The sequence below is a fragment of the Sander vitreus genome, chromosome 20 (assembly GCF_031162955.1).
Source record: "Sander vitreus isolate 19-12246 chromosome 20, sanVit1, whole genome shotgun sequence".
In the NCBI taxonomy this organism is placed as follows: domain Eukaryota; kingdom Metazoa; phylum Chordata; class Actinopteri; order Perciformes; family Percidae; genus Sander; species Sander vitreus.
In genome coordinates this window covers 4299543-4326495 of record NC_135874.1, presented here as the reverse complement: position 1 = coordinate 4326495, position 26953 = coordinate 4299543, and the positions used below count along the sequence as shown (strand labels likewise).

The 26953-nt window shown below is 40.3% G+C and overlaps 1 protein-coding gene across 8 annotated transcripts in view; it reads right to left on the bottom strand.

The window, feature by feature from the left end:
- Positions 1–26953, bottom strand: part of slc4a11 (solute carrier family 4 member 11) — a 142665-nt gene that overhangs the window by 9891 nt on the left and 105821 nt on the right. For 7 of the 8 annotated variants that reach the window (XR_013503607.1, XR_013503606.1, XM_078276760.1 and 4 more), the window contains exons 8-18: positions 25162–25383; positions 21146–21230; positions 19982–20107; positions 18735–18848; positions 16853–16985; positions 14747–14820; positions 10561–10789; positions 10059–10165; positions 5645–5810; positions 2005–2178; positions 331–526 (exon numbers count right to left, since the gene is read on the bottom strand). Coding sequence is in view for 6 of the 8 variants with exons in the window: in XM_078276760.1 (XP_078132886.1) it covers positions 331–526; positions 2005–2178; positions 5645–5810; positions 10059–10165; positions 10561–10789; positions 14747–14820; positions 16853–16985; positions 18735–18848; positions 19982–20107; positions 21146–21230; positions 25162–25383 (1626 nt within the window). In the remaining 2 variants the exon portion in view is untranslated. The remainder of the gene's footprint in view (positions 1–330; positions 527–2004; positions 2179–5644; positions 5811–10058; positions 10166–10560; positions 10790–14746; positions 14821–16852; positions 16986–18734; positions 18849–19981; positions 20108–21145; positions 21231–25161; positions 25384–26953) is intronic. The other variant, XM_078276762.1, reaches the window with a different exon arrangement.

Here is a 26953-nt window from a genome sequence, read left to right as displayed (position 1 = left end):
GTTAATTTACTATCTGTAAAGTATTCTGAGTAGATGAAAACACACACGAAAAAATCATATTTGCAAATATGATTTGACTCAGATGTGGCCCTACAGCACCGGGCACCCAGTCAACCGTTTGATCTGCAGAGCCCTGCAATCGACATATGGTCTCACACACTCACTCACACACACAAACACACAGACAGACACAGACACACACACGCACGCAATTTTCTAAAATAGCAATTGTGCTACAACCTGGTACAATGGATCTCTCCTTGTTCTCATGCAAGGTAAATATTTACATTACACACACACACACACACACACACAAACACTTTCTCTCACCTGCTCCTTGAGGAGTAGAGCCATGCGGTCGCACATCTGGTTTCCGTCGATGGAGGTGAGGGCGATGTAGAGGAAGAGGCCGTACAGGACCGGTTTGGGGATCCATTGCAGCGGGAGAGGCAGCAGCAGCACTGACACTCCGATGAAGATGTTGGCAGTCAGAGACGTCAGCCGGGTCTCTTTCACCTGGACGATACTGAGAACACACGCGCGCACACGCACACACACACACACACACACAATAATAGACACAGTTGAATGGTTACTGGAGAGCACACAATTGTTTTATACAATGCAACAGACAACATTTTTTTCAGGATTTTCTTATCAGCGTTCCTGCAGCTTTTCCTCAATTTTCCAGACCAAAAACCACTTAGGAGTTTGAGGGAAATATATACAGTACATTTTTCTAATCTTGGACTGTGAACAAAGTAATGCTATACCCTGATTTTGTAACATCTATTTACACCAACCTTGTTTCTTGTGTACTTAAGCTAATAAAGAGGGAACAGAGATTGTAACTGACTTTGATCCCACACAATAAAAAACATCCTGTGTACGTGTGTGTGTGTGTGTGTGTGTGTGTGTGCGCGCGCGCGTTGCTGTGTGTGTGGCTGTGCTTTAAATGCCCTCTGCCCTCTGATAGGTGTAATGTTGTGAAGGGCAGTGCAATCTAAGCTGACCAATCAGTAGTTTTTCATGATGAAATGTAGAATTAGGTTTTGTCTTGTCTTATGTATTGCACACAGTATCATTTAAACACCAATCCCTCCACTTATCCTGTCCAAAGAAGGGTGAAGCCAAGATTTCATTAAATACGTCTGAGAGGTCGCAAGATAATTAGTGGGACAGACAAGAAAAAGTCTATTCTTCCTCTAAGCATTCTTGTCTTTTTCTTGACCTTTCTTGACCTCTTCAGGCCTTGGAAAATTATTCAAATTAAACAATCTTAGAAGAAAAAATGTGTATTTGGTTGAACAACTCATATTCGAGGGGTTGCATGTTTCAAGACATTGCTTCTTTTATCAGGCTTAAACTAAAGGACAGATCAGATAAATATCCACCTGTTTAGACTCGTCTTTGTGTAATTTTCATTCATTTCTATTTCTGTTGTTGGGAATTTTATGTCTCCTGCTTTATTTTTATTTTTTTTATTGTGGAGCACTTCCACAAGGTCCTGCTCAAAGGTGCCATATACTGTAAGTGAGCTTAGTTACTTTTAGTATTTTAGTTTTTTTAATGTTGACACATGGGAAAGGTTTAGAACCACTGCTGTTAATAACCACTTTCGCAAATGTTCATAGACAATCAGATATGTAAATTTGGAACATTAAGTTCTACATAATTTTCTTCAATCAATATCTCTAATTAAAGCTCCTGCTAAAATTGTGCCCTATGCCTTCTTTATCACAGTTCTAATCCTGAATATACGCTAACTATACCTTTGCACATATCTATATGGCCGTAATGATGAACCTAATCATCTTATCTCTTAAAACCCTGCTCCCCTCTTCCACCCGGAGAGAAAATAGTTAGTTACATAGTAATCATGCAATCAGGAAAGAGCAGGATACAGTTAGCCTGCAACACAGAATTACCAGTCCTGCATGCTCTGAGGACGACCTTTAATTAAGCGTCTGATTAGCAGCGGCGGTGAAGGGGCGGGAAACTCACGTCTCATAAAGGTGGCCCCCCTCCACGCGCTGCTCCACGAAAGCCAGCTGGCGCACATGGAGGGTGGAGTGCGGGAAGGCGGCGTGCATCCAGGGCAACCCCAGCACCGACATCAGTATGTTAATGAGCCCAGAGAGCATCAGGTCCCAGTGATACGCCGTGCCCTTCAGCAGCCTGAGGAGCAGCACAACGGTCACACTCGGCATCAACAACAACATACTGCAGCACGACTACAGGCTGAACCACAGCAACTCACCCAAACCACACAGAGACCACTGCTGGAAACACACAAATTCATACACACACAGATGGAGATGTAAAAAGAAAATTGGCATACAGTAATATTTGCATGAGAGCAGTTAGTCAACCCACACGCTCAGTCACACAAACACAAAGGGGATCCTTCTTCTAAGGTCAGCTTCAACATTGCATTGCCAGACCTTCCTCCACAGCGTTGTGGAGGAGGGCCTGGCAAGTCCACACAGCATTCTGGGATGGTAGAAAAACGTGCTCTGGTTTATTGGCATTTCTTTAAACCAATCACAATCGTCTTGGGCGGTGCTAAGCGCCTGACGGAGCCAAAGTGCCGCTGCAAAATAGCCTCGGAAGGAACTTGTTTTGGTGGAACGTGTGTACGTTCAAAAGTAGTTTTAGTCATGCGACAGAAAACTCAGATTGGACAGATAGTCTAGCTAGCTGTCTGGATTTACCCTGCAGAGATCTGAGGAGCAGTTAACCATAGTCCTCACAAATCCACCAGAGTTTAGAATGCCAGCACATAGAAAGAGGAAGGTGACGGACATCCGGCCGAAAAAGAGTGATATAGACTACACAAACACAAAGGGCATCGTTCTTCTAGGGTTAGCTTCAACACAACCTGAATAAACTTGCTCGTATGTAGGGCTGGGTCCCGAATTCAATACTTTTTAGGCACCGACTGAGTTGTCTCCTAGTATCGAGTATCGAAAAATGCCACATCTTTCAATACCAAATTTCAACACCTAAAGAGTAAATCTCATCAGCGTCAGGGAGCCAATAAGCATGCAGCATGCTTCTACCAAGATCTAATAAAGCTGGTGATTGGCTGTCTAACGTTACTTGCCATAGAGACACAGGAAAAACTTTGTTACGCACAGAGACGGGAGCTGAAAAATGAATGAAGATTTGTGCCGTGATGCGTAATGTAATTTCTTTTTGTTAAAATGGATTTTTATAGAATTTTTATCGAAAAAAGTATTGTTCAGGAACCAGTATCGTTCAGGAACCGCTGCCATCAAAGTCACGGTATTGGTACCGAAAAAAATTTGAACGATACCCAGCCCCACTCAAGTGTGTCACTTTTTCTTATAATTCTTCTCATACAAGAAAATCGATGTAGCTACATGTCTCTCATGATTTCATACGAGGCAAAACATAAAGCAATATGTCAGTGATGACGACATTGTGAGCAGAGTGTGACATTACAGTTACTTTACATAAAAGAACGACTGCGAGCTTTATGATGCCACACGTTTTCTGCTGTGCATCTCCTCTGTCTCTGCAGCTCTACTGTGTACAGCAACCGTTCAGCACAGAAATATCAAACCACTGATCGGACTCATCACCAGCCATGTGTCCTGTGCCTTTGAAACCAGCACACTGTAAATCCCTCTGGATAGGTCTAACTAAATGGTTATCAAGCCAAAATGTGTGAATTATAAATTCATTTTAAAATAAAAAGATCGCTTAGTGCATGTTTATTTGCATAATAATGACAGATATATGGAATAAATAAGTAACAGAAAACAAAGTAATGCTAAAAAAGATCTGTGCAGGTGGAAAGAAAAGTCGATAAACATCTTATTTCCAGACCAAATAAAAAATAAAAAAAAAAGATGTCAAGCAAATAAAAGGATGCACTAGATAAAAGGATCAAAAAAGAAAAGCAGGAACAGAAATAGCCACAACTTTTTTTCCAGCTTCTGTTCTATTGTTAGTGACACATCGGAGATGTAATGAAGGTGTCATACAGCAAACTGTTTTTTAAAAACCTGCTTCATAGACTTACACCATTTACAGCTAATACAAGGCTTTGGATTCTATTCTATTTTATTTAGATATTTGTGTGTAGAGTAGATTAGATCACAATAGTACAATTTGTGAAAATAGTGTTGAACAAATCAAACTTTCTTGAAAATCACACTTTTTTTATGCTTTAGCAGCCGCTGTTTTGCCTTCCAGTGAATTTGTCCTCCTTCGGAACAGACATTTTGATCCAATTAATTTCTGTCCAACAAATGTGGATGATAAGGGTTGAAAATTCCATCATTATAGATTTTCACTGTCGGGCTGGCTGATGCCTGTTGGCACTAAAGTGGTCCATCCAATGCAAATGTAGGAGAACAGGGTAAAGGCTCGACATGGTGTTTTGGCTCTGAGGCTTCTTCAGAGCTCCCTGACTGTGACAATTTGACTCAGATGTCAAGTCTCTGGCTCAGTTAATCTTCCCTCCCTAACACACGGGCAAATATCCAGTTTCAGCAGATTCCAAAGGTCCTTGGTGGCTTTTTCAAGGGTCACAGTAATAGTTTATGCCAGTTAAAGGGTAACTCACTTTTTTAAAACTGGACCCTATTTTCCTATGTTTTTGTGTCTAGGTGACTGATGGGACAACAATCTTTGACATTGGTGCAGTATTAAGCGAGATCGTTGCATTCAGCAGTCAGCAAAACAAGCTACAATTTAAGTTAATAGGGCAATTGCCCAGCTTGTTTTATGTTCACAAAAATGCTTGTTTTGCCATCGACAGGCTCAGCTTAGTATTCTAAGTGTCTGACAACATTATGAAAAGGATTTCTAAGGAGGTCGATCTTTCTGTTAAAAAATAAGATCCTATTTTTAAACATAAAAATTGCGTTCGCTAAAGCAACCAGACTCCATGTAAATATTCATCAATCATTTTAGCATTGTAAAATACACTTCATTCAAAGTCGACAGAAACAAAATAAAACTATGAAAAGCCATTTTGGGTCGTCTCCCCATTTTTACAACCATCACAACTCTAGTTTTGGTTGAAATAAACACATAGTTTACGAATTTACATGTGAAATATATGTTGGCTCTATACACGCTAAAAGTATTATTTCTTTAAATGGAGTCTGGTGGGTTTAGCGCTAGCGACCTCAGAGCTGTTTCTGGTTAAACAGAAAAGTCTTAAAGAGGTTTTAAAAGGCCTATATCTGTATGGATCCTTTCCAAAATGTTGTCAGACACTTAATCGAGTAATAATCGAGTAATAATCTGAGCCTGTCAGTTGCAAAATAAAGCACTTTTTGGACTAAATTGACAATGCACACTTGCCCCACACTGCCGGTTACAGCGTTCACGCTTAATACTGGACCAATTTCAAAAGTTGTTGTTCCTATCAGTCACTTACACACAGAAATATGGAAAAAGGTTTAAAAAAAAAAAAAAGCGGTAGTTACCCTTTAATGCACAATAATTAGTATCCCATCCCAATAATTAGATCCACCCTCACTAATATTACCCCTTTCGACAGTATGGACAGTTTTCTAAGTGTATAAAGTCATATATAAGATGAAAATAAATCATGCTCGCTTTGTGAAACTCCTTCTGTATATGAACTCATCTTTGCCTCTACCTGTTCTCCGGTGCATTGGTCAGCGAGACAACAATGTTCTGGTCGATGAAGATGAGGAGGGCCAGGAGGAAGCCCAGGCCCATGGCGCTGACCACGTTCATGGCTGACAGACGCTCGAACGGAGCCACGTTGAAGACGGGCCGGTCGTGAACTTTAAAGACGGGAACTGTTCACAGAAGAAGAGGAAAAAGTTACTGAACTAGAGCTGAAATAGTTAGTCAATAAATCAATTACTCAATTAACAGAATTTAAATGGCAAGTTTTGATAATCTATTCATCATTTTAGTCATGTTTTAAGCACAAACACCAAACATTGGCTGATTGCAGCTTCTCAAATATGAGGATTTGTGGGTTTTCTTTGTCTTATTGGATAGTAAAGTTAAACCTCTTGGTTTTGGGGGTGTTCATTGGATAGAACAACTAATATTTTAGGCACAACATTGATTAATTGAGGGGCGCCCGGATAGCTCAGTTAGTAGAGCAGGCGCCCATATATAGAGGTATACTCCTCGATGCAGCGGTCCCTGGTTTGACTCTGACCAGCGGCCCTTTGCTGCATGTCATTCCCCCCTCTCTCCCCTTTCATTTCTTCAGCTGTCCTGTCAAATAAAGGCCTAAAAATGCCCAAAAAAGTATCGTAAAAAAAACAAAAAAAACATTGATTAATCGAGAAAGTAATCTGCAGATTATTGATAATAAAAATAATCCAATCCAAATAATCCTTAAAAATTAGCTATCAGGACATCCCAAACTCTTCAGATTCCATCATCAAATGTCTCTTAAACCACTGTGATGACTCATGTTTTAACACCAAAAATCTTTTTTTCAAAAATGCTTGTGCAGGTTTCACCAAGTCAAATTTCAGACTTTTTAAGACCTTTTGAAAACTATTACCAATGAAATTTAAGACCTACATAACAACAATAAGAGAAATATGTTTTTTTACTTTGGCTTTAAAAGGTCCAATGACATGCTGCTTTTGGATGCTTTTATATAGGCCTTAGTAGTCCCCTAATACTGTATCTGAAGTCTCTTTTATATAGACCTTAGTGGTCCCCTAATACTGTATCTGAAGTCTCTTTTATATAGACCTTAGTGGTCCCCTAATACTGTATCTGAAGTCTCTTTTATATAGACCTTAGTGGTCCCCTAATACTGTATCTGAAGTCTCTTTTATATAGACCTTAGTGGTCCCCCTAATACTGTATCTGAAGTCTCTTTTATATAGACCTTAGTGGTCCCCTAATACTGTATCTGAAGTCTCTTTTATATAGACCTTAGTGGTCCCCCTAATACTGTATCTGAAGTCTCTTTTATATAGACCTTAGTGGTCCCCTAATACTGTATCTGAAGTCTCTTTTATATAGGCCTTAGTGGTCCCCTAATACTGTATCTGAAGTCTCTTTTATATAGGCCTTAGTGGTCCCCTAATACTGTATCTGAAGTCTCAGCGAATTATATTTGGAATAGCAAAATAAACAACTACAACACCACGGAATCAAAAAGGAGGGAGCATTTCAATGAGCATTGGAGGTAGTGTTGCATGGATGAAGGAAAATTAAGACCTGTTCAAAACTATTTAAGACCTAGAACACAATACTTTGAAATTTAAGACTTTATAAGGCCTACAATTTTGAAATTTTAGACTTTTTTAGACCCTGCAGAAACACTGTAAATATCGCATCCCATTACATGCAGCTGATTTAAGTTGGTACAATTTGGGAAGAAATGACAATGCAATAATGGACTTATTATCTTATGACTTATTGTCTCTGGAGGTAAAGGAACAGAAAATTGGCCAAGCACTTTGATTTGACAATTTGATTTCACTTGAGGGTTTGGCGCTCATTTCTGTGTTTGGGTGTCGACCTCTGGAGAGCAGCTGCTGCCTTGGCAACAATGAATGAAGACTCAAAAATTATGCAAAACAATGGAGGATAGAAAACTGAAAATCTCCAATGTGTTTTGGCCTGTGCCTTGATTAAGAAACATAAAAAGACAATAAAGGCACGAAATAGGGGAGGCCCCGCAGTTAGACAGTCTGTCTTGGAAGTAAACAAGCTATTAATTGGAGCCCATCAGCAGGCTTGGACCAGAGTCCAAATCCCTAAAGTGTAAATACACCCCAAACACTACTGCACTGTCACAAAAAGACAGCTGACTAGCAAACACAAACAGCTTTCTTACTTCATTACTCTCCCTCATTTTTCATATTTAATGTGATGTTGTGAAGAAAACGCTATGCTTAGATTTGCAGGTTTATTTTAATTAATTTTTTACAGCAAAGAGCCTCACAACATTACCTAAAGACACAAAATAACAGGCTTCAACCTTCTGCAAGTTCAAACAAATGCTAATACACCTGCAGATGTTAGAAATTAACTATTCTTTTCCCTCAGCAATGTTCGCCCTAGTTAGCAGCATAGAAACACACTGCTAATCACTTTATCATTCATTAAAAAGCTGTGAGAAAAGGTATATGCCCATGAACGTGGCGTAGAGTTACCATGTGGGAGGAGGTATTTTGGGCATCCAGGGTTTCTGAAATCAAAGTTCTGTATATTTTCTGCATAGACAATGGCGGTGATGGACAATTGTAGTATTTTGAAAAAAACTTAGCTGGTAGGTAAAAGCCTTTGCACATAGAAAAGTAGGGAATGAAGTTAACTACAACCCCAAATGTGCATTTTGATCAGAAACATCCAATCACAGAGCCTAGAATTCGGTTGTGTGCATCAGTGAGTGGATGCTAAAGATTGCACTTTTAAGATGACCTTGCATCTGGATTCTTGCGATATCACAAGACCACACGAGAATAGTGTGATCACATTAAATCCAAGAGGAAGAAAATCCATTTAGTCAAGTAAGGCGTTTGCTCCAAAATAATTGCTCTAATAATTGCTCCAAAAGCTAAAGAGCTCCATTTTAAGATCTTAAATGGTGTTTATCCATCCAGTGAATTGTTACGATAACAATTTTGTATTGAAAGGAATGTGTATTCTGTGATGATACTGAAACTACTGAACATTTGTTCTTCCAATGAATTTATTCTGAAGCCTGGAGACTGGATGTACACAACTGGCTTAAACCCATGGATTTCTCAACTTCAACTCTTCTCGCAAAATGACAGTTTATGGACTTGTTCTGGCTAATACCAAAGATGACTTTGTTGTCAACAACATCCTCATTATCGGAAAACTTAAGACAAAAATCCAAGTATATAAAAATTAAACCTTCTTTTAATATATTTCACCATGAATTTCTTTCCTATACCAAAGCCCTTAAAGTTATGAAAAAAGTAATGCTGTGAAACACTGTAATTGTATTGAAGAGTATGATTTACAAAAAAAGCTCTATTTTTTGTTGTATTTGTTGTTTTTTTTCTTTTCTTTCTTGTTTTTTTTTTTGGTATGCACCTGATCTTTTATAATACTGTGAAGAAGTTTGAGCCATATTGTTTGTATATAAGTTTTTTTTAAGAAAAAAAGGAGTGTCCTGTGAGGAGCTCCTGGCAGCTACAGGCGTGGTGTAGGTGTGTGTGGCGGCCGCGACCGTTCAAAACAAGAATGGCGGACGTGATAGACAGATGGTTCAACCATTTACCTGCCAGGTATTTTTTTGAAAGTGCCCGCCCTTTCCCAAACAGTTTCCAATGACGGCTCCTCAGATGGTTCTGTGTTAACAAACCATCTGCTGTTATTTTTAAGAAACCTGATAATACAACATGCAGCTAACAAAGCATTTTGAATATGCCACAGCTCTGATTTGCGCCTCTGACTAGCTCCTTCGCCATAGCAACAGTGGCTCATGGAGCCAATATACAAAAAAACAAAAAAAACAATTATTATTATTCATTAGTTGAAGAGTTGAGATAATTAAAGCTGACATAAATCTACAGTATCATTCAATTATTCAAAAGATTCCTGCATTTTTTATGTTGAGAGGATATCATTCAAAGACAATTTAGAAATGGAAATTCAGAGTGGGAAGAAACTTACGTCTAACATATAACATCAGCTAACATCTCTTTCCTCTTTGCAACTCTATGGAACACCACGGCCATGGAAAAAAGGGTCATGACAAAACATTTTTAATGAGTTAGTGTTTAACACTACTTCGGTAAAATATCTATGATGTTCACATTTTTATAATGCATTAAATCTGCAAAAATATAAAATATATAAATCAGAGATTCATTTCAAATAACCACTGTGTGTGATCTGATCTTGATAATGATCATTAAAGTTAAGTAAAGAGTAAAGAATTTTGACTTCAGAGTGTTGTATGTCGAAACCTCTCTATATTGTGGTCCCGTTTGTTGCAGGCCAATATTCCCACACTATGATTAGACGGTATAGTTTTGTTTAGCATGAAAGACTCTCTAGCATCTGGAGAAGCAATATATAATACTAACGTTCAATGTCACTGAAAAGGTAGGAGCCGATGAAGGAGAAGAGGAGCACTGAGATCGGCAGGGCGCAGTCCGACAGCACCTCCCTCACTTTGGCATGCAGGAACGGGCTGAAAGAGAAGGGGGGGGGGGAGAGAAGACAAATAATAGAGGAATACAATTACTGTGGACAAGAAAAGGACAATGCCTGCAATCCTGACACTGCTTAAGTACCTCAGTCCGCCTTTTGCTTATCGGGCTTTGAGATTGATTTGATTACTGGTGGCAATCAGAAGTAGAATATTAATGCTTATTAAATCACAGGCTGGAACAGAAGCTTCGACAGAAACGGGATTATGTAAGAGCTTGTCTAGAAACTTCCTCTAAACTCCGTCACTCCAGACAATCTTTAGAGTCCAACTCAGCAGTATTGGTCCTAGCTGGCAGTGCCCCCATCCAAACAAGATTTAAACTTCTCCAGTGATTTATCTGTGTGAGTGCTGCAGTGCCGCAGTAATGCACGTACCTCCGTTTGAACTGGTAAAGAGTATAGCCCATCCATAATGTCCCAAGCATCAGCAGGAGGCAGAGGACGGGCCTCTCTCGAGTGCACTGGATGACGGATTCAGGGAGGGCGTTGAGTGCTAACCCAGCCGCCACCTCGCTCCGGTTCCCCCCGAGCAGGTCTGCACTCTGAGGGAAGGTCTCTATGCTTCCGTTAGCCAGCGTCGGGGCGTGGTAGTACCTGTGAAAGACTAAAGTCCCACCCAGAAGGTTTAGTTCAACTGAGAAACCCCACACATAAACAGCTACTATAGCAACATACACAGATTTTTTAGCCAAGCTAGCGGGCTAGGGATGGGAAGATTAGCCAGTTGGCTGGTCTACAACTTTGATCCAGACTGAAATATGTCAATCATTATTAGACAGATTGCCATGGAATGTTGTACAGACATTCATGGTGCCCGGAGGATGAATCCTAATGAGTTTGGTGATAGCCTGACTAGCGCTACCTGCACATTTGTATTATTGTGTGAAATGTCCAGACTACGAATACATAACTACTGATACTTGTCTCCTAATCAGCGTACATGGTTTGATACTAAGTACTACAAAACTACATCCCCAAAATCCAACAAGAAATCTTCTATATGACTGCACATCAAACACGAACAAACGCCTTAAAAGTATTTTGTGTTGTTTATGCAGCAATCGGCACAGAAACACAGGGAAGAGACTACATTTAGATAAAATGTTGGATGAAGAAACTTGGGCGACAAGGACTGTAAACTCTGCAGGAAGAGCTGGAGGAGAGGGAACCTCATAAAAGTGAGATAAGCCTGAGCTGAGCTTTGGCTGGATCATAAAAAGTACTCACTCAAGGTACACAGCACTACCTTGCATACAGTTTTTGGACGTTTGGCTCAAACACAGTAAATATCAAACATGTTTAAGCTAGGGCTGTCAAAATTAAGGGTTCTAAATTGTGTCAGTATTACCAAGTAATGTTCCATTCAGGTCAATGTGCCCATCTGTTGTTGCTTGATGGGCTTGAGTTTGCCATATTATGCTTTCAGCAGATTTTCTGAGCATACAGTACCTTTGAGGTTATTCTGCAGAATATTCTAGACAGTCTGTCATTGTTTTTTTTTAAGTTTGTTTCAATAATAATAAAGATTTGCATAAAGCAAGCATATTTTTCAGCTCCCATGTTGATAAGATCATTGAAAACTTGAACAGTAACCCTTTTTTTAAAGATAATTTTTTTGGGCATTTTCAGCCTTTATTTTGATAGGACAGCAAAAGATATGAAAGGGGAGAGAGAGGGGGGAATGAAATGCAGCAAAGGGGCGCAGGTCGGAACCTCGGGCCCGCTGCGTCGAGGAATAAATCTCTATATATGTGTGCCTGCTCTACCAACTGAGCTATCTGGGAGCCCGCACTAACCCTTTTAAAGTACATTTAGAACAGATATAAAATGTGCAATTAATTTGCAATTAATCGCGAGTTAACGATGGACAATCATGGGATCAATCACAATACTTTAATCTATTGACATCCCTAATTTAAAATCATCTTAATGAGAATTGCAGGCAGCAACTATAAGAATCTGAAACACCACATACTGTATGATTGTATCTCTATCTGGAATCGGTCCACTGAAATCAGTCCTGACACCCACATCAGACCTACAGTATAAACAACCCACCAGTCATAATGTGGCTCTGCCCCTTTAGCAAGCATCATGTTAAAGGTTGGGATGTTAAACTCTGTAGAGTGCTTTTACAACTATTTTAAATAAGATGAACCTTGTCTACAGGAGTGCCACACTAGTAGAAATAATTCCGCTCATCACTTCCATGGGAGAGTGTGTGCCGCGACCTAGATGCTGCTCCCTCCGCAGGCCTTTTCATCATCCAGGAAAAAAGTTATGTGGCAAGCAAAGTTGTACAGGAGACTGGGATACACACCCGGAATGTATTCATTCATGTTACAGCAAAATATTTTGGATGAAAAGTGTCAACAAAATGGCATAGGTTAATGTTATGGTAATGGCATATGAGCTCGGAGCGCATTTTACAAATGGTTTCTGAAAATTGAACTACTACGCTGGCAACATTGCATTCAAAATAAATTACACTCTGCTATCCTCATCTTATTTTTTGGAAATTAAATTGTGTAAAATATTTATGATATACTAAGATGAGGTGCGGTAAAGGCAGGGGTGGTGTAATATGGCTGCAGGCTGGGTTGGAAATCTGGATAGATTAATTTAGTGCATAATATCTCTCTAATGTGTGAACTAATATGTCTCTTCTGATTTCCCACCACCAAACTATCTAGACTGCTCAGTTTCTTACTCTTGGCCAGACAAAATGCTCACTTGTTAGGGGTCCGACCTGCTTATTAAAGTTGTTGATTATTACGTCTTGGTTGTCTGAGAATCTGTTTGTTGTGTTTCATGTAGGGCTGTCAATCAATCAATTAAAATACTTAAACACGATTAATAGCATTATAATCCATAGTTAACTTGTGAATAATCCCAAATTAACTGCACATTTTTATCTGTTCTAAATGTACTTTAAAAGGGATATTTTTCAAGTTTTGAATGATCTTATCAACATGGGAGCGGACAAATCTGCTTGCTTTATGCAAATCTAATCTAATTTTGAAACAAACTAAAAAAAAAACAATGACAAAGACTGTCTAGAATACTCTGCAGAATGACCTCAAAGGTATTGCATGCTCAGAAAATCTGCTGAAAGCATAACATGGCAAACTCAAGCCCATCAAGCAACAACAGATGGGCATTGACCTGAATGGAACATTACTTTGTAATACTGACACAGTGTTGTGTCCCACTTTACGCTCTGAAAGGATAACTAAACATCTCATTTGTGTAAGCAGCTCAACACAAAACAATTAACCTTGTGCATTCGTGCTATCGCTGTTGAAAGTTTGTTGCTTGAAGAGTTGTCCGGGTGTCTCCATTGCAAACTATCCAGCGTGGCCTGCCTTTGGTTACTCTGCATTAGCCGTAGCTTGGCCAGCAAGTGGTATTAGAGACTCAACGTACTCCGGTGGTAACTCAGTTCACATCGACAGCACATGCAAATAACTTCAGTCTTGGGGAGAGAACCATCTGGAAGTAGCCTGGTTGACACCAGACCCTTCTCAGTTGTAACTGAGAGTGGTTCTGGGGAAGGTTCATTTACAGCAAGGGGCATCACCAACGGACGCCGCTCAAATGCCTCTGGGCGCAATTGGATAGACCTAAAAACCAATCAGAGCGATGGAGGAGAACCAGCGAGCATGTTGCTTCAACGTCGCTGCGCTATCGTCATCGTGTTAAGCCTGCCTCAAAGGTTGTGATTGGTACCTCGATTTGGAAAAATTGGAAATGGGCTTGAATGAGCTCTTGGCCAGACGGACTTGCAGAGCAAATCTCAAATTTGCCGGAAGTTCGTCAGGGTTTTCCCAGGCTAATCTGGAAGGGCTTTGAAACTGAACTTTTCATTCAAAAGACCCTTTTCTTTATCCATTTCTGCTCAAGGTGTGCTTCTGCTAGCCACCCACAACCTTACTGCTGCAGCGCTTCCTGATTTCCCAAACTACGGAGCAGCCCAACGGCCAAATCACAGAACGTGCATGTGTTGATTGCGTGTAAAAATAAATAATTTATTATATAGTTATTTTCGCACCTTATATCATGGTCTATTTTCAGGGAATTAACTATCTGGCATCACAATAATATTCAAAAACATGGCTTGCTCTTCAATAAGCACTACATTTGAAGAGGTTCTTCTGAATGACAGTATTTATTTTCAGGATGACAATGACACTGGAAAAATATATTTGATAGGTTTTACTTAAATGGACTAAATGATCAGTTGAACAGATCTTTTGACGATCCGTCAAATCATTCTTCAGCTGAGGACAGCCATATTAATTAGTGAGCTGCACACTTAAATTATATAATGTAAAAAAGTGTATATATATATATATATATTTTAATTTTTTTTTTTTCCTGTCTCAGTGTGATTGGCTTTTTAAAAAAATCAGACATGAGTTTGAGGCTGACAGGACTGGTGGTGGCTCCGACAGCACGTATTTGATTTGCACAGACAAAATGTCTGTAATGTGGCAGGAAAACAGCAATGCGAGACTGTGAAATCAGTGAAGTAGAAACAAAGAAAAAGAGATATACTTACTTTTGACTGTGCCTTTCACTGCATCCACAACAAATGCGATGGAAATAAACAGTGCAATGACCTCCTCTGTGGACCTGGAGAAACACAGAAAACATTACAGACGTGACATTCGAGGTTGTTGTAGTAAAGTGCATATATATAAAAAATAATGTGTTACAAAACTGTTGATATAAACTGTGTTCATGTTCTGAATTGTATGTTTTGTATATTGTTAAATTTTTTTTTAAAGGTACAGTAGGTAAGCCTTATACAACTAACTTATTTGCTGAAACTGACCCTATGTTCCAGTAGAACTACAGGAAGCAGGTCATTTAAAAAAGAAATCTGGCTCCTCTGGCTCCACCTACAGCCTGTAGTGAGATTTACAAAAATCCACCACTTCCTGTTCAGATGCACCAATCAGGGCCAGGGGGTGTCTAACAGCGTGTCAATCACTGCTCATACACACACATTCATTCTCCCTTGTGGGGGGAGGGGCTTAGGAGACCGTTTTGGGCTTTAGCAAAAAGAGGGGAGGGACTGAGAAGTTGTCGATGTTAAAATTTTTTGGCTAAGTCCTGGATCGTCGCAATCCTACCTACAGCACCTTTAATAACAAAAAACTAAAGTTGAAATTAAAATAGTGTGTCAAATTCTAGTTTGCATGCATGTGTTTTCATGATTTTGTTTTTTAAACAAAAATGATTCTACAGCATTGGTCGACGTAAACAGAACTGAATTAAACTAGGTACAATCAATCACCTTAATTGTCGCACAATTGAATGTGCAGCAGGTAAACAAAAACACATCAAATGAATAACGCAAAGTAACGCAAAGTCAAAATTTGTATATACTAGGGCTGTCAAAATAACGCGTTAATTTCGATTAATTAATCTGAGAAAAAATAACGCGTTAAAAACATAATGCAGATTAATCCATTCCATATTGATGTTTGACCCGGAGCCGTTCTAGCCACCATTGGACTGTAAAATGAAGGAGGGAGACGAGAATGTTCTGCCTGGATTATTAATTGGAACATTTACTTGTAAAAATCTTCTTCCTGCCAACCCTGGCTACCGAAATCTGGTGCCACTGATATGTCTGCACTTCTCTCTGATGCTCTGAAACACAAACGCCGCTGCACGTGACGCTAGTTAACACAATACTCGACAGCAGCTAACGTTAGCCTACCGCTAGCTAGTAGCTGGATTAAACACGGTTAAAATGCTGACAGCTAACGCTAAACGGTGTAAAGTGTGACTGTGTTTTACTGTAGAGGATTCAACACCGGGATGTAACAATCTGCAGCTGCCGTCGGAGAAACAACACAGACGGTGCGTTCAATGAAACTGGAAAGCCTCGTGGTGCATTTGAAGTTATTGTAAATGTCCTTTTCCCATCTGATGGTTCAACAGCAATTTACTACTGAAATTAGTTATTGTTATACATTATTATTAAATCATTTAATTTTGACCATATGGCCTTAGCAATAAACAAGCCGCTCTTTAATGTCACCAACTGTTGTTTAGTACCCTTTTTTTTTTCTTTTCTTTTTTTTACTTTCTTAAAAAGTATCTGTTCAGGCACCGTTAATTATGTATGCGATTCATTTCAATTAATTAATCACAGAGTATGTAATTAATTAGATTACATTTTTTAATCGATTGACAGCCCTAGTATATACGTTTAAACACACAAAATTATGAGTAAAAACAAATGTATTAAAGACAATAAAATAGTATTTAGAACCTGACAGCGTATATTTTCTTCCTCACAGTGTTTAGTTGAGAGAGGGCAGAGTATAGCCTAACAGAGATTTGGCTAAAGTGACTCTGAAAAGGGAAGCGGAAAGAAAGATCTAAAACTGTGGATGTGTGGGAGCTGGGAGGGGAGCTGTCACACAGGATGCGTGCTTTGAAAACTGTTTGTTGCACAAAACAGACTTTTCTGTTGAGTGCCAGTAATTCTGCTGCAGGCACTGACATGACCACCCGTTTTCTGTTCGACAGAGAGGAAAGCCCGCCAACAGATACAAAATAAAAGTAAGAATTGCTTCTTTACATTTGATTTGACTGAAAACAAAAGCAATGAAAGAGAGTTGAATATGAAAAAGTGTATGAGAAATACCTTTTGAAGAGCTTCATGAGCAGGCTGACATTGAAGATCCCTCCCAGGATGAGGAAGAGGCAGTTCCACAGACCGATGCAGGCATAGAAAGCTGGGAAGTCCAGGTTGTAGTCGTCACAGATTCCTCGGATCACTGCACACGTACACAAACACACATACATAGATAGGAAAATGAACACGGATTGGACAACATCAATAGTCCTTATTAGCAATTAGGGCTGGATCCAAATATTTGAATATTCGTTTGATGGATTCGATTTTCAATTTTGGGATCTGAATATATATATATATATAAATAAAATATACAAAAAACTTGCATGCAGGCTGAAATTCACTGTGGCGTTTAGTTGGATTAAGCTGCTTGCTAAATGTCCACTAGCTGCTGGCTAATTAATGCAGCGCTATGTCGGTCAGACAGTCCGGTAAAAACGCAGGTCTTTCCATTTGTTTTGAATGCCTGCGGCAAAAAAGTAAGTCTGTATCAACTTTTGGAGAAAAGCAACCGGACGTCACCCTGCTGTGGACAATCATGTAACGTTAACCGGCAATCAGACTCGTTAGTCGTGGCGTGCAAGTCCCGTAACCTTTAGCAATGTGCTCCTACAACTGTTTGCGTTCAACTCTCGTTGATTGACGGATTCTTTGCTTCTTTTGCTAATGCCAATGAGTCAGCGGTAAACATGTCGCCCCTTCATGTTGAACACTAACTTGTGTGTTAACTTGGTTGTGATGTGCACAGAGACAATAGCACGATTGCTGGTCTAATCTGTGTCATTTTAAAATATAGAAATAAGAGGAGCAACAAGAAGAAATGCCTTATTTTTTCAAATTTCATCAAAATTCAATCAGTGCCTAAGAAATTGTATGTGGCGGTCAAACAAACAATGAGTCAACAGAAGGAGCCTGATCGATGTTCATTTAATCAATAAAATAAAAAACAAACTACGTCAATAAGGAACGGTACTGTATTGATCATCTTTTTGCTACTGTTATTAGTGAAAAACTGAGGAAGAACGTAATTACAGATTTCTACTTCAGCTATTTCTACTTCAGCGCGCACACACACACACACACACACACACACGGAAAATCGAGCGCATTTTATTCAAACATGAAAAGAACAAAGGAATTGTAATGGTTTTATAAAACCATAACAATTTAGTTGTAATCTCGAGCAGATTTGTGCACAGATGAGTTACAACTTTACAAACAAGCCATTGTTCTGCTCAGATATGCTGCTGGAAATGTAATATAATGACCTCCATGAGAATGTGCTTAGCACAATTCTAACCCATTTACTTCAAAGATCATCACACCACAAACCCAACAAACAGCTTTGGTATTAAAACTACATCTTGACATTGTTGCTACTTTTCCTCATCACTGCTCCATTCCGCAGCTTCCAGCCGTCAAGGTCGTTTAAAATCAAACCAACAAAACACTGCTGTTGAGTAAAAACCATAGAACGGATCTCACAACTGAATATAAAAGTTTACATGTTTGTGCATGCATATTGCCTGACCCGTAGGCCCCTGAAACCAACCATTACACAACATCAGGGAGCCAAAAAAAAATTCCTGAAGTTTTTGGAGATATGTGCTTTTTGCTCGACTGCACCGGGAACACTCATTAGGGGCATATGTGTGAACAAACAGCTAAATAACTCCAACGGTGGTGTTCTCTGGTAAAAGAGGGAGGCAGGGGGGACTTGAGAATTTCTAGCTGCTGTGTCACACGGTTAGATGCCTCTTTCTCTTGATTTTTTATGTAATCTTCTTAGTATGCCACCCACCCACAGCCTCCTTTTTCAAATCGTCCATCAGCAGAAACTGTAAAAAAGATAAATGCATTTTGGCTGAGCTGAATGAAAGAGTAAGCCTACCGCTGATGAAGATGGCGAGGGGAGCTGTGGTTAGGGGGATGACTAGAGGAGAGCCAGCAAACAGCGAGTAGATGACCCCGCCAATGCTTTGGCCGATGATGGTCTTCCGAACATCTGGACAGAGAGAACGCACACAGAGAAGACTCAGGAGCAAGTACTGATGTGTACTAATTAATGTGCATACATGTCTACAAGGATTTTCTGTGGAGCTGAACAGAAGCCGAAGTAAACTAGATTTTTTTAAACAGGGAACCTTAATATGATGCAAATACCCTATTATGCTTTTTTGGTGTTTTTAAGTGTGTTATATTGTATAAAGTACAAAAAAAAAAACACATTTCAAATGGAGCTTTCTCTCCCACAGACAGCACTTTTTCTCAACTGCCTGAAAACGGCTTGCCCAAATTCCTGTGTGAAACTCCTCAATTAGTGATGTCACTGATTGAGAATGCCATATGTGCTCCCCATAGGTGCTGCCTGAGCAAGCACAGCCCGCCCAGTGTCTCGCATTGCCAGACCTTCCTACACAGCGCTGCGGAGGAGGGTCTGGCTAGTCCACACAGCATTCCGGAATGGGTGAAAAACATGCTCTGGTTTATTAGCATTTCAAGGAACTTGTTTTGGTGGAACGTGTACGTTCAAAAGTTGTTTTAGTCGTGCAACAGAAAACTCAGATTGGACAGATAGTCTAGCTAGCTGTCTGGATTTACCCTGCAGAGATGTGAGGAGCAGTTGACCATAGTCCTCACAAATCCACCAGAGTTTAGAACGCCAACACTAAGAAAGCGGAAGGTGATGGACATCCAGCTGAAATAAGGGACATCCGGCGGAATTTCCGCGGTACCTGAGCAATATCGGAAGTGAAACATTGTCGATATAGACTGGAATTTGATTGACCAATCACAACAGAGTGGGCTAGCTGACCAATCAGCAAACTGGGCTTTTCAGGAAGGCGGGCCAAGAACTCAGACAGACAGGTGGAGATATTGCAGCAATGGGCAGTATGAGAAACATGTTTTTTTTTTTTTAACATCAAAGCATGTAAACATATTCTAGTAGACCCCAAGGGTACAAATATGACCCTGAAAAGGGGTATAATAGGGGCTATTTAACCTATTTTAAAGCTACACTAATTAATATTTCTATACAATGCTAAATGACATGACTACTGTGAAAGATACAGATATACAAAGGATGTATTACCCAACTCTGTGGAGAAAACAAACAGGAAAGACACGTTCTCATACCTATCTCACCACGTGTGCTTTCGTCATTGAGGGAGCCGAAAGCGATGGCGGGGAGGAGGATGGCGATGTAGAGGAAGATGGCTGTGGTCATGTACTTCAGCAGGGTTTTATTACTGCCAACTATACCTGAGGGGAGACAAACACATGAGTCACATTCACCTCATAATGGAGCGGAGGAGGCTCAACACTTTAATTTCAAAGCGACACAAACATTAACAGAGTTCATTGTTCAGTGGCTCTACAATATGGAACATCCAGTATCAGTATGTACAGAAAAACTATTCTACACAGGCTCACACTACATACTGCCCTTTTTTAATACTTGGCAATTTGTTTTGGTTTGGATCCATCCATTGTTATGTAAGAGCAGTTACGGCTTTCATCCAAATGATGGATAACTCATTTTGGAATAAAGCACTTTAATTGGGCTCTAATGTGATCACAGTGATTTTGGTCCTGTGACCTTCATCAGATGATCATTATCTGATGACACTCACAAGACTGTGGTATCTTGATTTTGTTACAACCCGATGAATGGGTTTGGATATTATGACATGACAAAGGACTGAAAGAGAGCAGCCGAGAAGCTAGAAAACTCTGCTCTCCTAAAATGCACTTTACGCAGTCGTTTTTTATACAATCATGGTCAATTTAGTTTATGTTTAAATAGGCATTTAAAGCAAAAGTAATTTCCTGAAATTCACAAGCATTTCTGGCAGTAACGGCATTTTATATATATATATATATATATATATATAATTTTTTTTCTCTTTTGGAAAAAAACTAATTCTAAAGGTCAAGCAGCATGTGTACATTTGTTTGACTGATGCCAGAAACCTTTTCACACATTTGCTGATAGAGAGAATGATTTGATGACTCAATAAAACCACCAGTTGGCTGATATTGCAAAAGGGAATGTGTAGGGTAATGTCCTTGTCTGATGGCTTGGGAAATTACAATAATATTGGACGCTAACGGGAACATATGGGAGCAGGAAGACATTTGAGTCATTTTAGCAGGAGACAACCCTAGATGTGACCCAGATGGAGCACAGATGTATCCGAGGCAAAGGGTGACAGACAAATGAGGAGCTGCCAGAGGCGCCCCGGTGTGCGATAATAAGGAAGATGATTCACTCTCACTACAAGTCCAGGTCCAGCTTACCATCTGTGAAGTCAGAGGGGTAGAAAGGCAGTCGGCGGCAGAAGTCCTCATAAATCCCCCGGCCGACTTTGAAGAAATCTTGACACTGTGGACGGAAGGGAAAAGGTTAGACACAACAGCCCGGCATCAGTATCGGCAGCAGCAGTTTGCAGATATGCCAGTGTGCGCCATCTACAGGCAAGGAAAGTAATAACGGCTGCAAATTTGACACTTGTGCCGCCTGCAGCCATTGAGCGCTACAACTGAAGTGTTTTTCTTTTTATAGATGCTGTTTGTGTTTGACATGTGAGATCGTATTTGCTTAATAGAAAAGGGGTTGGGTCGCAGAGGCCAAAAAAGAAGAAGAAAGGAAATCAGGAAGGAAGGTTGACAAAAATTCTTTGGCGCTGAATATTTGAATGGTCAACTTGTTATTGAAATCATTTACACAATTTCTTTTTTTTTTTTAGAAAGAGCAATTCTTTGTGGATTTGCCTGCCCAGGGACTGCTGATGGAATTTAGCTATTGAGCTAACTCTAGGACAGTCAGTGACTTTTAAGTAAATAAATGATACATTAGTTTACAGAATCTTCAAAATCTTTTTGTTTTCCGGGCACGAGCTGAACTGTACCGTGCATTCTATATCTATAGAGTATTTACTATAATAACAACTAATGGCGTAGGTTTGGTTTCAGAAGAGAGGGGTGAACACAATTATATATGGGCTGTCAATCGATAAAAAAATGTAATCTAATTAATTACATACTCTGTGATTAATTAATCAAAATTAATCGCAATTCCAATTAATAATCCAGGCAGCACATTCTCGTCTCCCTCCTTCATTTTACAGTCCAATGGTGGCTAGAACGGCTCCGGGTCAAACGTCAATATGGAATGGATTAATCTGCGTTATATTTTTAACGCGTTATTTGTTCTCAGATTAATTAATTGAAATGAACGCGTTATTTTGACAGCCCTAATATATACACACACACACACACACACACACATAATGATCACATTATATCTTAACCCAACAAACTTTTTTAAGCACTTTCCTTGCCTGTAGGTGGCAACATCAACATGTATACATCATAGACTGTTTATAAAACTAGGTCTACATATGCAGATCCAAACAGCTGCTGCTGGTATTACTTTCCTTGCCTATAGGTGGCGCTTTGTAGCAGTAGTGAGACACTAGTCTGGATCGACAACGGGTTATTTCCAGGATAATTGCCTGATGTCCTCGCCTTGCAGAACTCTGTTTCAAATAAACAACAACAAACTTCGAGCTAGCAAGCTACCCGCTGAAAATGGAAAGTTTTGAAGAAAATGTGGATCGTACAACAAGGCAGGTCTGCTTGGTTCTTTTGGGGAATAATTGTAAAGATTTACAAAGAATATGTTTACGGCACTTCCTCTCTAACTGGGATGTTTTGGGACCGATTGGTGGGATTGTTTTGGACGAAGTACACACGGCAATACACTGGCAAATGACATTTAACCATGTATCAGCTAATTTAAATAGCTCACGTTACTGTATTGTGTGAACAGTTAACTTCATTTAATATTGTATGTGGCTTTTTCTTTTGCAGGGTGGAAATGTTCCACCAAAACAAGTTCCTTCCTGAGACTTTTGAGAGTTTGCAGAGCCACTGTCGCTGCGTCCGGGGCTTAGCGCTGCCGAAGACGATTGCATTTCTTCAAACCAATCACAATCAAACCCAGAGCGTTTTTTTCTCCTATCCTGAAATGTATGCGCCATCTCCACAGCCCTGTGGAAATAGAGCCGGCAATGCCAGACTAATTAGACAGTGACTGCACAACGCGCTCATGTGGAGAAACTGCAACCAGCTAATCATGAAGGAGTTTCTGAGTGAATTACAAGCCAGTTCCATTTTCTTTGTTGATGTAAAATGTTTTTGTAGTTCACATTTTGCTCTGAAGCATTTTGCCAATTTATTATGATGGACTCCAAAAACGGCAACAGCAGAAAAAGCCTGAGGCCGCGTCCAACTGATACACTTTCTTCCATCCTGCCCTCTGCTGTGGACAATGACACAACTGGATTAAAAATGACCCATTTGATGATTCAGCTAAGACACTGGTGGTTCTACAGGAGGCTTTCTGAAAGCTGATTTGAATCATCAAATTTAACAAGATGGTCCGGGAAAAGCTTCAACTGCGTAATCCAAAACAAAGTAAGCAGAGCAGCAAGACCACATTAACATGTGTATTTATTAAAGATCCCTGCATTCCCAGAATGATGAGGAATGACAGAGAGATGACAGCGAACAGCGAGGGATGGAAGATTTTGTGTATTTTTAGAGACGTCAATGGGAGGACAGTAGGGAAAGAGCCACGTGATTCACAAGGAGACACGCTTCTCATAAAGATGAGCTTTTAGGTTACAGAAGATAGAGAGTAAATGTGCAGTCCTGACTGAGCTTATTAAGCAAATTAGCCAATTATCATTTTCTTGTTGAACATAGCATTACGCAATAAAAGTGGAACGAGGTGATGAGGGTGTGTGTGTGTGTGTGTGTGTGTGTGTGTGCGTGCGTGCGTGCGTGAGTAAGAAAAGCCCTTAGGAAAATCATTCCTGCCTCATTTGTCATCTAAAAAACTTTTGACGGTTTTTGGCAGAACAAAGCAATTTACCTCAACGTAAACAACCCGAAAACAAACAGCATCAACATCTCTTCCTGTCTCCCTGAGTGGGCTGGCTAGTTTTATGAAGCCCCACACGCTTGTTCAACAAGAACTGTTCATCCATTAAATCCCTATACATCATGGAATCATTTATTATTACAAGTGTGTGTATTCTGTGCGTGTGTTTGTGTGTGTGTGTGTGTGTGTGGCCTGATCACCCGCTTTTGGCTCAGGTTTGATAAACAAAAGTCTCAGAGAGGAATTACTGTCCACCTGTTTGCCATTCGTTGTGAACGGTCGATAGAGAGAGGCAACGGGGAGGAAAAACATAAAAACACAATAACGATTTGGCCTCGTTTTTCAAAGTATAGCAAAGTGGTGTGTTCTTGCGGGTGGTCCAATTTTCAATTGCGGATGTGGAGATGGTGGTCTCACATTTTCTCCCTCATTTTATCATTTTCTGTTTCCTCTTGGTTTCACCTGCGCTCTCTCTCTCTCTCTCTCTCTCTCTCTCTCTCTCTCTCTCCCCCCATGTACCATCCCCGTCTTTCCCCCTGTCTGTCTGTCTCTCTCCATATATATCGCTTATTCACTGAGTGGCACTGAGACTTTCAAGCCCTGGGATAAACACCTAACAAAATCCTCCGCTATAAAAAAAAAGAAAACCACAAGGGAAAATGTCTGGGAGCCCTGGTCTGTCAACGGCAACATTAGCAGGAGATGTTGGTCTGTGGCATTGAGCAGAGCCCCTCTGGAGGTGTGTGTGTGTGTGTGTGTGTGTGTGTGTGTGTGTGTGTGTGTACATGCACGTGTAGCTAAGGGGTGGGGAGTTCTGACAGGACTGTGAGAGATGTAAGGTCCTTTGCCCACTGAGGAGGCCTGGCAGGAGTTGATGCTGATTGATTAGGGGGAGAAAAAAGATGGAGAAGTCAAGCCAGCTGAGCGAAGAGGAGAGGCGGAGGAAGAGGTTGGGGGCTCGAAATGGAGAAGGATATGGAAGGCATATCAAAAAGGAAAAAAAAAAAAAAAAGGAAAAAAAGAAGAATGAAAACGGTTGAAATGTGTAAATGGATGTGCATAGTTTAACTTCTCTACAGAGGACTGTCGAGAAATGAGCTGACGAAAAGTAAGTAAAAAGTGAGGGAGGAAGATAGGATGAGAGCATTTGGGGAAAATACCTCCTCAAGTCTGACATGGAGAGGAAAATTAGCGAGTGCTAACCAATCACAAGCCTCATCTCATAGCCCTGGGAATGACTCACAAGCAGCCATCATGTGAATACATGCTGCTTCACAATGTGTGGAAATGTGTTTATCGCCTAAAAGGTTGTACACACTGGATTTGCGTCACACACACACACACACACACACACACACACACACACCCTGCTGCCCACCTTGAGGGGCTTGTGACTGCGGGGGTCGGTCTCCTCCTTCCCCAGAGCGGTGGGCAGCTGGTTGGTTGCCGTCAGCTGGTGCCTCTGTAACACCAACGCCTCTTTAAACTCCTCCTGCGTCTTGGTCTCCAGCAGCTTCTGCCTGAAGGAGATGTCAGAGAAGAGGGTGGCGAACGTCCTGCCCAGCTCCATCGCTGTCTTGGTGCTTTTCTGTGGGAGAGCATATGGTGAAGTGGTGGTGCGTTAAAAGAATCCAAGAATCAATGGCTTGTTTTGTTTTTGTTAAACCTGTGTTAAACCAGTGGAAACAAGCTGTCATAACAACACTGACATATTATCACCTTATAGATATGGCGAACTTTAGCAATCAGGCGGAAACGGAGCAACATTAGCATTCATTTGGAGTTGTGTTTGTGTCATGGTAATAATGTCCTGGGAGGCTCTGGGATAGAGTGCCAGCGAAGCCTTGTAAGCCAGGCGGTGATGGTACAAACATAGCTGGGCTCAGTGCGTACGGCAGCAGATGCAGCAAACAGAGTAACTAAAGCCTTTAAGCTTTCTCACAGTGGTAACTGAATGTTAACCAGAGCTGAGAGAATCTTGGATCTTGATTTATCTGAAGGCTCTCTGTCTGCGTAAAGTACCTCCAGTCAGACTATAGGTTTGAGAGCTTCTGCATGTGGGGCAAATTAGGGCTGTCAATTCAAATATTTAATCACGATGAATCGCATGATTGTCTATAGTTAACTCGCAATTAATCGCAAATTAATCCCACATTTCATATCTGTTCTAAATGAACTTTAAGAGGTATTTTTTGTTTTAATGCTCTCAACATGGGAGCGGACAGATCTGCTTGCTTTATGCAAACGTTTTTTAATATTGCAACAACCCGAAACAATGACGAATACTGTCTAGAATATTCTCCAGAATAACCCTGAAAAGGTACTGTATGCAAAGAAAATCTGCTGAAAGCATACGATGGCAAACTCAAGCCCATCAAGCAACAACAGATTGGCACATTGACATATTATTGACATATTTGGGTTCTCAGCAAGTGGTGTTTGAGACTCGACGTACTCCGGCGGTAACTCAGTCACATCGACAGTAATGTTAAATGCAAATAACTTTAGTCTTGTGGAGAGAACCATCTTGAAGGGCTTTGAAACTCAACATGCCATTCAAAAGACCCTTTTCTTTACCCATTTCTGCTCAAGGAGCTTTGTTTCTGCTAATGTTAGCCATGCACATTGTTACTGCTACACCGCTTTCTGATTTCCAAATCACAGAAGTGTGTTAATCGCGAGTCAAAAAAAATAAAGGCATTAAAAGAAATTTGAAATAACTCCTTATTATCGATTCATTTTGACAGCCCTAGGACTAATAAAAAAAGTTAACCTGATGATAGCACTAGGTGAAAAGTCAGGAGATGATCAGAGTGATTAGAATTCATCCCGAGGGTAAAATGATTGTCTGAACTAAATTTCATGACAATCCATCAAATAGCTGTCGAGACATTTCACTCAAAACCGAAAATATCAACCCCATGGTGGCCCTCGAGGATCACCAAAGTCATTGGCATACATCTACTGGGAACCATACAACTTTTTGTCTATTCAATGTTGTTGAATTTTGACCTGCCGCTGGCCCTAAAGGAAACATCAGGGGAACAACATATTCGGTAGAATTCATCCTTTTGGTTTGAAGGCCACTACTCTTCTACCCAGATTACCCAGAACGACTGGAATAATGATCGTGTAAAAAGAGAGAACACAGTGCTGTC